Source organism: Marmota flaviventris, chromosome 1 (genome assembly GCF_047511675.1).
Source record: "Marmota flaviventris isolate mMarFla1 chromosome 1, mMarFla1.hap1, whole genome shotgun sequence".
Classification (NCBI taxonomy): domain Eukaryota; kingdom Metazoa; phylum Chordata; class Mammalia; order Rodentia; family Sciuridae; genus Marmota; species Marmota flaviventris.
Genome location: NC_092498.1, coordinates 136,495,418 through 136,507,706, shown reverse-complemented (window position 1 = coordinate 136,507,706; position 12,289 = coordinate 136,495,418). Strand labels below are relative to the sequence as shown.

Below are 12,289 nucleotides of genomic sequence, written 5' to 3'. Positions count from 1 at the left end.
GTTTTAGTATTCACTTGAATATGCATTTTGTTGTTGTTGGAGATGGAGTCCTGCTACTTTTCTCAAACTCCTGAGCTTATGCAGTCTCCCACATCAGCCTCTGATTAATTGGGACTACAAGTGCTTGACACTGTGTCCAGCTATACATTTTTATAAAGCTCTGCAAAGGTGAGATACTAGGAATAGTAATCACCTGTTTAGGGATTTGGGAATTGGAACAGAAGAGAGGGTTTGGAGGAAGACTTTTTACTATGCACATTTTAGAACTGCTTACTGTTTGGAACACAGGAACACAATACCTATTCAAAAGATTAAATGATTCTGAAAAGGACGAAGACGACAGAGCAGTGAGGAAGAATGTTACCTGACTCTCCTGGGCTCTCTCGTCCTCTTCTGCCTGAGTGTCAGTATTACCTTGTATTGTGAAAAACAAAAAACAAGCAGAGGCTGGTTAAGAAAAACCATTACAATCTTTTTCCTTGTTACTTATGTAGTGAAGAGCTAGGGTAGGAAACTCATTTCCACGTGGACTTCCCCATGCACCTCAGAGAACACAGAGCAAGTTCCCAGTCCCTCAGCACTGACTGGCCCTCCCTCCCACTTCCAGGGTTCTCTCCCAGACTGGCCACTACTGGGTGGGAATGTATGTCACCTCCACTGTCCATCGTCCTCCAAAGGGACCAGCCCTGCCCTTTACTGCCATGTACTTTCAGACCCCGCGGTTGCCCTGTCTTAAGTGTGTGACAGCACTCACAGATTACAGGAAGGCCCAGGAGCAGCAATGCCAGGCATCCTGGTGTGGGGGGGCCAGGTGTGACTGGCTTCCTTCCATTAGAGAAGGAGACTAGGGACAGGCAGCGGGGGCAGCAGGGGAGGAGGAGCACCAGGAAGGTGGTGTGTTACCTGAGGAGCTGCCGAGCTGCCTCTTGTTTTCTTTGAGTTGAAGCTCCAAGTTCTTTACCTTGAGCTCGAGCTTCACCTTATCAGACTCTAGAGTCTGAACAACTGAATGCAGGGACTTGGCAGAAGCGTTTTCTCCCCTGAGCACTGTGACCTGCAACACAGTGATTGAGCTGAGGCTGGGAGGTGGACAGGCGGTGGCAGATGTAGGAGGACCCCCGGGGTGCCCTACCTCATTCCTCAGCTTTTCCAGTTCTGCATCCTTCTCTGTGAGTAAAGCACTAGTAATACTGATGGATTTCTGTAAGGAAGCTTTCTCTTCATCTGTCTCTTTTATGTACTTGGATTCTCTAAAAGACCAAAGGGTTAAAGAAGTTCCAGAAATCAACCGAGAGTCATCAGCATACAGTTTTAGAGCAAGCACGCAAATAACTTTAGTTGATGCAAAAAAAAAAAAAAAAAAAAAATATATATATATATATATAAGGCTATTTATGCTTGCAAAATTTGAAATTTTACTTACTGTGAGGGGAGAAAAAGTTTACCTATGTATAGACATGCCAGAATCTGCATATCATTGTATCCATTTGAACTTAAAAAGACAAATTAATAAATTTGGAAGATGTAGAATTTTTTAAAAAATTGTCGCACTCCCCCACCCCCCAAAATTATACCAAAATAGAACCCCCAAGTTGATTTTTGTTACTTCTGGAATCAATTATTACCAAGCAATGACAATTAAAATACATACATGCAAAGCAGTTATACAGATGTCATGCAGAGCAGTTTTATGCTGGAAGTATCAGTTGGTTCTCACTAATTTCAGTAACTTATTAGCAAGTTCCAAGAGTGTATTTTTAAGGTCATGTGGGCCAAAACAGCAGTAAGATTATCACTATTCAAACTGAAAGATCATGACTTTTCAACCACAGAATCTGAAGAGAACACTGAGTTGCTCATAGAAATTAAATTGCACTTAAAGGCTAGAGCAGAAAACACCAGGAGAGTTCTCCAGGGACAGAATGGAGGCGTGGGGATTCTGAAGGGGAGAGTCAGAGCAAGGCAGAGGGCAGGGCAGGCCTTAGTGAGAGGGAAGCATCTACCTGAGGATCCAGGCAGTGGGCGGAGAAGGAGGAAGGGGAAGGTGAGGGCAAGACACAGAGTTGTGCTGAGGGGCTGGTGTGTGAGTGAATCTTTGTTGTAAAAATTGCATGTGTGCAAAAGTGCTGAGGTCATGAAAGACAGAAAGAGACTCAGTGAGGGACCATCACTGGATTGGAGAAGCCTGAGGAGACAGGACACCTAAATGCAGTGGGGTTTCCTAGCCTGGAGCCTGAAAAAAAGACAGACAGCCTGGGAGGGCGGGGACTTGGCTCAGTGGAAGTGCACTTGCCTAGCAAGGCCAGACCCTGGCTTCAACCCCCAGCGGTGCAGAGGAAAAAAAAAAAAAAAACGCTGAATGAAGTGGAGAGGCTGGCTAACAGTCCTATATCTTGTTAATTTCTTGGTTTTGATACATGTGTCACAGCTATGTAAAATGTTCACATGTGGCATCTGGGAGAGGGCATGGGGAATTGGCTACACTACCTTTTTGTAGCTCTTCCATAAACCTAAAATTAGTTTAAAATGAAAAGTTCTAAAAAAAAAAAAAAATCACATGCAATGTGAAACCTGAGAGAAAGACCTCGTTTTACAAAAGTATTTTAGGGAAAACAAAACTGAGAGATGTCCCAGGCAAGCCCTAGGGCTACAAAGCCTGTCATCTGAGAGAGAAAACTTAACTTTCACAACAAGACCACAGCTCCCCTCTGTCAGAAGCAGCTGGGTGAGTGCAGAGTATGTGATGGTTCAGTCTGATTCTGAACCAGCTGGAGGAGCAGGGAATAGAGGCCCAGGTTAGAAATGGCAGAATGTATGTCTGGTTAGTGAGACCCAAGATATCCGGCACACGAATCACAGAATTCTCATGGTTTACGTCAAATTGAATTCTACATAACAATGAAAATATAAGTGTTTTATTTATCTTCTTGTGTGGCTTACACTTACACTTCAGAATGATAAGTAGTAAGAAAAGAATCTGAGACTTACGGAAGTTTCTTGAATTAAAAACAATGGAAAGAGGTCAGTATTGACATATTGTTATGTTACTGAGTAATAACTTGCTAGCAAATGGGTCTTGTTTAGATTTAAACAAAACAACTTAAATGGAAAGAATGTGCAGGCACTTTTTGCTATGTAAAGTATGTGATGTCACCCAAACACTATTAAATCTTGATCTCCTTAACCCATTTTTGCCCCATGGTCCCAGATATAGAACCTACAAAAATTTAAATATAGTATATAATATACAACTACATAACAAATATATTACACATGTTAATTACATAATTATATTAATGCTAATATAATGTATATAAATTCTCGATTATTATTTTCCACCTATTTTAATATACCTCTGCCAACTTCACTGAGATATTTGCAGAATTGAAAACATGGGAGTTAATGAGCTGAGTTTCTATGAAACTTATTTGGAAGTTTATTCTATAAAAATGATTTCTAGAGCTCAATATCGGGATTGGGGATTGCCAAGGACAGACCCTCCTACACTCAGCTCTGATTGGTCAGGATCCCATGGACTCAGCCTTGGAGAGGGATAAACGCCACCAGCTGGCAGGAGGGAAAGGGACAGGTGTCCTTCTCTGTGCTCACCATCACGTATACACACAACCTCTCCACAGGCTGTTTTCCACAAGGGCCATAGGAGCATTTCCTGTATAAGCTACCAGAGGATGCACAGCCAAGAAAGCTCTGCCAAGTGACAGCATAAGCAGCCCGTGGCAGCTGGTCTTTGTGCAGCTCTCCATTGCTGGCCTGTGCCCACCAGGAGCAATTAAACCATTTATGCCAACATTACTTACATCTGAGTTGCAAATTGTATTGTGTTTAAGCCATGTTGGCTAGAATGGCTTGGTATTACTAACGCTATCAAGAAGGGAAGATAAACACAATATAAAATAAGGGCTATAGGGGCCAAAAATTTCTCTCCCCCATCCCCCAAGGGAACACATCACTCAGATTCTTTTCTTACTACTTACATAAGAAATAAATTCCAGTAATGAAGCAAATACCTTAAAGTGTTACTGGGCAAGCTTTAAAAATGCAAGATAACAAGAACCAAATATTAGAAACATGAAGAGAAATGCAATACAGTAAGGAGAACTAAATTTGCACTGAAGTCCTGTGCTGAATAGAGATATAAAAAAGAAATGTGTGTGTATATAATATGTATACACTGCTGAGTATATTTTACAAAACAAAAGCAAGACACAGAGGGACAAAGGCAGCCAAAGAATATATACAACAATTTGGTTTACTAAAAATATATGAAATTTATTTATTATAACGTGGATAGACTTTCTTTAGTCTTACCATGAAAGACACACAGATATAGCAAAGGAAGCAAGAGTAGGAAAGGGAAAAGAGAGGGGTGAAATGAGCATTGGTAAGTAGCGCAAGCTCGGAGACAGTCAGACAGTTCCAACCCACAGTGAGCTGAATGAGCGGAGGCAGCGCAGAGGGCTGCAGACCTGGGAGCCAGCATCGCCAAGCCAGTTTCCATTCCTGACACACACCTTGCATTCACACCACAGAATGAATTATGGCTTCAAGGGCTGTCAGTGTCTGAGACTCTGGCATCCCTTCTTTGACATTAAAAAGCCTAGCGAAGGGAGGGCAGTAGAGCCAAGTCCCCAGTCTGTGCTGGGCTGCAGCACCACAGAGGAACAGACCCGTCCAGTCCTGACAGAACAAGTCAAGTTCTACTCTGTGATTGCTTAGATACCTTGGAACATGTTCTGAAAAAGCTCTACCCAATTTGAAGACTGGCTTTTCAAATGATTATATCTTTAAGCTTAGAGAAAAACCTTGACCACATATTGCTTGCAACTCAATGTTACAGACACCAAAAAAACCATAGTAAATACAGAAGGATGCTACTAATTTCTTTGTTTGTTTTTGCAGTGCTGGGGATGGAACCCAGGGCCTCACATATGATAGGCAAGTGCTCTACCACTAAGCTACACCCCTAGCCCTTTTTATTTTGAGACAGGATCTTGATAAATTGCCCAGGCTGGCCTTGAACTTATGATCCTCCTGCCTTATCCCAGTTGGCTGGGATAATAAGCATGCCTAGTGATGCCTGGCCAGTGCTACTACTGACTTCTTTTCTTTTCATTTTTTTTTTTTTTTTTGGTGCTGGGGATTGAACCCAGGGCCTTGTGCATGCGAGGGAAGCACTCTACCAACAGAGCTATATCCTCAGCCCCGCTACTGATTTCTTAACAATAACTTCTCTCATCCTACAGTCAGAAGTAAGTTCTGCATGTCAATATCAAGACCATTTCAGTGAAGTAGTTACATATTATCTTGACTAGGTATGTTCAATGATCACTTCTAAATTAAATTGTTGACTAAGCACTTGGTTCTTAGATGAGTGAATACATTTCAAATACCTTTATGACTTACACTCTTGGACAAGACTTTTAAACATACAAAATATCAAGCTCTTTTAAATACTCTAGTCTTGATAAACTTACTTACCCATTACACACACAGATCCACATACAAAATCCTTTACCAAACTGGCATTTATAAGGCATTTGAGGATCTAACTTATTACCTAAAATACATTTACATTCAGATTTTGAAAACAGAAATAACTTTCCATTAAAGTTAATTAACAAACCAAAAAAAAAAAAATAAATTCTAAATAAGAGAAAAAAGGTTCTAAATTTTTTCACTTCCAGAAAAAGATTGTCATCTTTATCTACATTTGCTCACCAAAATGAGCAATAGTGCTGGGCATGTGCACGCCTGTAATCCCAGCAGCTCAGGAGGCTGAGGCAGGAGAATCATGAGTTCAAAGCCAGCCTCGGCAAAAGTGAGGCACTAAGCAATTCAGTGAGACCCTGTCTCTAAATAAAATACAAAATGGGGATGTGGCTCAGTGGTTGAGTGCCCTTGAGTTCAAACCCCAGTACCAAAAAACAAGCAAATATTTTCAAGAGACACTGTCCTAAATACCCAGGACATAAAATGGGAACAGAGATAGTGAAATGAAGAGAGAGAATTTCCTAGTCCCCAAATTTGTCCCTCCTTTTTAAGCCATGAAAAAAGTCACAGGTCTAATCATATTTTGAAAGGCATGTAAATTTAGTTATAGTCACAAAATTAGTAAGGACTAGTGAAGCACAGCATCTTTTTAAAATATTTTTTTTAGTTGACAATGGGCCTTTATTTCTTATTTATTTTTATGTGATGCTGAGGATCGAACCCAGGGCCACACATGCTAAGCAAGCGCTCGACCCCTGAGCCACAACCTAGCCCAAAGCACAGCATCTTTTAAAATAATAAATAATAAATTAAAAGGTTTAAACTACAGGGAGAAGAGAACCCAGGTCTGAGTCTTAAGCCTGCCTCTGCCACTCGCCAGCCTTGTGTCCCTCACAAGCTGCCTGTCTGTTGGGGCTTTAGTGTCATCATTTTAAAACGCGAGCCTCACATCTCTTTCCCTGGGTTGGTTGGAGATGAGATGAATTTGAGAATCATGAAGTGCTACATAAATGAAGGTGACTGTGTCAGTGCTACGCCTGCCCGGTTTTACATGTTCCTCTGTCAGGAGAGTCACAGGAGCAAGCCCTGGTTATTCTTCACATGTTCTTGGTAACTGCTTACTCAAGATCTTTTAAAGAAACAGAAGCTCATTTCTGCAAAATTAAACACCCTGTGGCCCATGGGGACAACGTAGGGTTGGCACACAGGAACAGCCATAGGCAGAGGCACAGCCAAGTGGCCACTATTTCTTGTTGTCCTGGGGAGCACTAGTCATGGCATACACATGTGCACTCTAGAGAGTAAACACCACCTTAGTGAAATTTGAAGGAATGAATCTAAGTAGTTTTTTTGCGGGGGTTACCAGGAATTGAACTCGGGGGTACTTGACCTCTGAGCCATATTCCCCAGCCCTATTTTGGATTTTATTTATTTAAGTAGTTTTTTGCGGGGGTTACCAGGAATTGAACTCGGGGGTACTTGACCACTGAGCCACATTCCCCAGCCCTATTTTGGATCTTATTTAGAGACAAGGTCTCAATGAGTTGCTTAGTGCCTCGCAGTTCCTGAGGTTGGCTTTGAACTCACGATCCTCTGCCTCAGCCTCCCAAGCTGCTGGGATTACAGGGGTGCGCTACCATGCCCAGCTCTTCTAAGTGTTTTTTTTTTTTTTTAAAGTTGTAGACAGATACAAAATACCTCTATTTTATTTATTTGTTTTTATGTGGTGCTGAGGATCGAACCCAGGGCCTCACACATGCAAAGCAAATGCGCTACCAACTAAACTGCAACCCCAGCCCCCTAAGTGGTTTTTGTATGTTTGTTCGTTGGTACTAGAGATTGAACCCAGGGGCACTTCACCACCAGAGTCATGTCCCAGTCCTTTTTTTTATATTTTATTTAGAGACAGGGTCTTGCTAAGTTGCTTAGGGGCTTTCTAAGTTGCTGAGGCTGGCTTTGAACTTGTGATCCTCCTGCCTCAGCTTCCCAAGCTGCTGGGATTACAGGTGTGCGCCGCCACCTGGCTCTAAGTGTTTCTTAACTGAAAACAGAAGGAAAGGCATCTCTGGACCAAGGCCTAATGTCCCATATAGTTTGTGCAATCCAAATATCTTTGTGGGCTAAGTATTAAGTCCTCAATTCCCAAGCATAAGACACACATGTCAATTGAGAGTGGGACGAGGAAACCCTCTGTCCTGACAAGAAGGAACAAGATACTTCCTAAGAACATGGAAGAATTCTTGGGCAGGCTACTCTTGAGAAGGTTTGCTTTTATTTTTAGTTTTTAGTTTAGTTTTTTTTTTTAATAAGCAAAAAATCATGCCACTATGTAGCCTGCATCTATTCAGTACTCTGCAGCACCCCCCTGGATGGGATGTGGCTCTTGGTGACTGCACACACTACACTCATTTGGTAGAAGGTGAGTCACAGAATCATCCTAGACAAAAATGGCATCTTTAAAAGAATAAAGACCATCAGGATGTATGAGCATCAGGCTTCTGACTGTGTTATTTCTGCAGGCCAAGTTCATCCTTACTCAAAAGTACCAGAAAAATTATACTAGGTTCCATTTGAATATCATTTAAATATAATGGAAGGAAATTAAATAATAGAGCTAATTTTTATTAAAAAGTATATAAAACATTTAAACTGGTATTACCCCCTGTAATTGAAAAATCAACATTTTAATATACTTTATATGCAGAGCAATTACTAAATGTAAAATTACAATGTTTTTAGTTACTGAAACTAGGAGGTAACTAGGAGGTAATATGAGACATTTGATTTTAGAACAATTTGAATAAATATAACTGAACATGGCTTAAAATTTTAATATCTAAAACTTCTGTAAATGAATTTTCACAAATTATCAATTATCAGTACCAAACTATCACAATGCCATTTTCTGAATATAGAAAGGTAAATTTTTTTTTCTATTGCAAGTCCACACACACCATGTTCTGAAATTTTCCTTATTAAACACACACACATACACACACATACACACACACGCACACATCCAATATACATATAAGTAAAGCCTACCTCTTTTTCATTTCTAATAACTGATTATTGAGCACAGATCGTTCTTCTTCCAGCTGGGGGGAAAAAAAAAGAGAGAGAGAGTTCAGTTCCCACAGGTCCAGAGAGAGGCCTCTTCTTCACTCTACATGCCACATCCCTGGGCTCCAAGGGAAGAGAAACACTTGGTTCTCCTCACAGGACCTGGGGCCCAGCAAGAAGTCACTGCACATGGGATGCAGTTATTAATCTACAAATCACTTATGACCTGGTGATTCCTTCCTCCTGGACTTCAGATTTAAAAATATTAAACAACAGCACCTTGAACATGGACATCTTAAGCTTTCAATAAGTGTGGCAACAGCTTTAATGAGTGACACAGCTCCACTACTAACACCATCATTCTTTTAGTTAAATCAGAGAGGTCCAGTGTCGCTAGCTAGCAGAGGAAAAGGAGCAGGTCCTCTGCTCTCAGTAGGCTTCACCTGACTTGCCTCTCACTTCAACAAACAGTTGGTAAGGGGCTACTTTGTTCTAAGCACTTGACTATACATTTATAAAACAAGGAGGTCCCAAAATCTCCAGCAGTTCTTTCCTTCTTAAATCCTATTATTATTATTATTATATGAACCATAAAAAACCAAGATTCATATAATCTGTGAAAGAAGAGAACTGCTCTCAGTATGCACCATGCATCACCATTTTGCCAAATATCAATTTCAACTCACACTGTTAATAAAACAAAAGGGTGAAAAAGCTCTTATGAGTTGTTTTTAACCCAACGATACCTAAAGGTCATGTGATAGTTTCCAATAGTCCACAATTTAAGTTTCTAATTCTTCATATGTTATAATCACAATTAATTATGTATCAGGTATGTATGTGCTTTGTTATGAGGTCATCATATTTAAAACATTCTCACACATACATACACATATGGATTGAATATAACTGTACATTCATCATGAAGTCTAGAGTCAACATCCAGGCTTTTCACTGTTGTCTCTACTTTCCCCGTCCATTAAGATATATGCTTTTGCTGCATGAGTAATTCACAGAAATGCTTAGAGGAAGCAAAAAGAGGGGGAGGCGAACTTTAAAAATGAAATGAGAAGCATAACATCTGGAGAGTGGGATGTGGATGAGAAGGGCTTTCACTTTTGCTTTTTATTCAATTTATAGTTCTATGTTAAACATGAAGCCTATTTGAAAAATTATAACAGGGGCTGGAGAGGCAGCACACATGAGAGGTGCTGGGGATGAGTCCCCAGCACCAAAAAAGTAGAAGAAATACAAACTGCTAAATACAGCTAGAAGATAAAACACTGTTTTCTATAAAGATCAGTACAATGCTGGGCATGGTGGTGCAGGCCTCCCACTGGGGAGGCTGAGGCTGGAGGATCTTAAGTTCAGGGCCAGCCAGGGCAATTTAGAGGGATCCTGTCTCAAAATAAAAAGAACTGGGAATATAGTTCAGTTGTACAGTGCCCTGGGTTTAATCTCCAGTACAAACAAACAAACATATCAGTAAAGGACTGGAGCTGTAGTTCAGCGGTACAGTGCTCGTCTCTCATCATAAAGCAGTGGGTTTGATCCCCAGGTCCACAGAAACAAACAAAAAACCAAAACAGATCAGTATAGTAAGTACTAAACTTCTATAGCTTGGAAATCTGGGCACACTAATCTCCAAGGAAGAGGGAGAATCTCTGCACACTGTTTTTTCTTTATTTCATTCATTCATTTTTACGATACTGGGGACTGAACCCAAGGCCTTGCACATGCTAGGCAAGGCCCTAGCACTGAGCTATATCCCCACCCCTTTTTAATTTTATTTTGAGACAGGGCCTCACTATGTTGATGAAGCTGTCCTTGAACTTGCAATCCTGCCTCAGCCTCCCCAGTGATTGGGACTGTAGGTATGCACCACCATGCCTGGCTTGCATGTTGCTTTTTGTGGTACTGGATGATTTTTTCAAATGTTCATTTATAATTCAAATTTTTGTTTTTGAGTTATGTCGTGTCCTTTATCCATTTATACATTCATTATAAGCATTTTCCAACCTTAAATGTGTTGATTGTAAAAATATTTTATAATCAAATATAAAAATAAAAATATAATAAAAATATTTTTAGGGGCTGGGGTCGTGGCTCAGAGGTCGAGCACCTGCCTATCATGTGAGGCACTGGGTTCGATTCTCAGCACCACATAGAGGCAAATAAATAAAGGTCCATTAATAACTAAGAAAAATATTTTTAAAAAATATTTTTACTGGGCTGGGGATGTGGCTCAAGAGGTAGCGCGCTCGCCTGGCATGCGTGTGGCCCGGGTTCAATCCTCAGCACCACATACAAACAAAGATGTTGTGTCCGCTGAAAACTAAAAATAAATAAATATATATATTTTTTTTTTTTTTTAAAAATATTTTTACTTCTTGGAACCAAAGATCAAACCCAGTGCCTTGTGTGTGCGCTCAACCACTCCTATTAATGATTTCTAACTTCACAATACTGTGGTTAGAGAACATACATTGCAATGTTTCAAATTCACTAAAAACTATTTTATGGCCTAATATGTATTCTATCTTGGAGAACGTTCCATGTGAGGTGTGAAGAATGTGTCCTCTGCTGTTGGGGGACAGAGCGCTCTACAGGCCACTGCTATGTCTAGCAGTGTTCCATTTCCTTGTTGGTCTTCCGTGTGGTTGCTTATCCATCACTGAAATAGGGAGTACTGAAATCTCCAACTGGCATTGGTGAACTGTTTCTCCTTTATGGTTCTATCAGGTTTGCTTCATGTATCTTGAGGCTTTGTTATGCAAAGCAGGTGTTACATCTTCTTGAGGACTGACCTTTTCGATCATTATCAAAAGTCATCTTGTTTCTAGTAACAACTTTGGCTTTCTAGTCTATTTTGACTATTAGTACAGACTCTCCAGGTTGCTTCTAGTTACCGTTTATGTGGTAGATCCTGTTCCGTCCTTTTAGTTTCAGCCTCTTTGGATTTCTAAATATAAACTATGTCTTACAAACAGCTAGTTAAACCATGGTTTTAAAAAATCCATTCTGCCTGCTGATATTGTGATGCACACTGTAATCTCAGCTTTCAGGAGGCTTAGACAAAAGGATCACAAGTTCAAGGCCAGCCTGGGCAACTTTGAGACTCTGTCTTAAAATTTAAAAGGGCTGCAAACATAACTCTGAGACAGAGAAACTGTTTTTTAAAAAAATCCATTCTGCCAGTCTGGGGCTGTGGCTCAGTGGCAGAGCACTTGCCTAGCACATGTGAGGCCCTGAGTTCAATCCTCATCACCATATAAAAAATAAATGAATCCATTCTGTCAATCCCTACTCTTTAAATCAAGTACTTAATCCCTTTACATTTACTGTGGTTATGAATAAGGTTACATACTGTTTGATTCCATTTATAACCTACTAGAAAAGTCAAAAACTATGAGGCCAGAAAAGAGATAAGGGATTTGCAAAGATTAGATGGTGACTACTTTATAGGCAGCATGAGAAAACCTCTTGGGGTGAAGGAAATCCTAATTGTAAGGTCAGTTATATGACTATATATATTCATCAAAACTCACCAAACCCCATACTTACGAAGGATGAATTTTATGTAAATTTGACCCCAATAAACAAAACTTGGAGGTAAAACAAGTTCAAATAATTTGTACAATATAACTTTTATTAAAAAATATAACTATGTGGGGCTGGGGATGTGGCTCAAGCGGTAGCGCGCTCGCCTGGCATG

General features: G+C 40.4%; 1 protein-coding gene across 5 annotated transcripts in view; it reads right to left on the bottom strand.

Annotated features, from left to right (window-relative positions):
* Clip1 (CAP-Gly domain containing linker protein 1) overlaps nucleotides 1–12,289 on the bottom strand; it is a 117,142-nt gene that overhangs the window by 3,982 nt on the left and 100,871 nt on the right. For all 5 annotated transcript variants that reach the window (XM_071616455.1, XM_071616461.1, XM_071616467.1 and 2 more), the window contains 4 exons: nucleotides 8,557–8,609; nucleotides 1,133–1,250; nucleotides 904–1,054; nucleotides 365–414 (listed from right to left, as the gene is read on the bottom strand). In XM_071616455.1, the coding sequence (XP_071472556.1) occupies nucleotides 365–414; nucleotides 904–1,054; nucleotides 1,133–1,250; nucleotides 8,557–8,609 (372 nt within the window). The remainder of the gene's footprint in view (nucleotides 1–364; nucleotides 415–903; nucleotides 1,055–1,132; nucleotides 1,251–8,556; nucleotides 8,610–12,289) is intronic.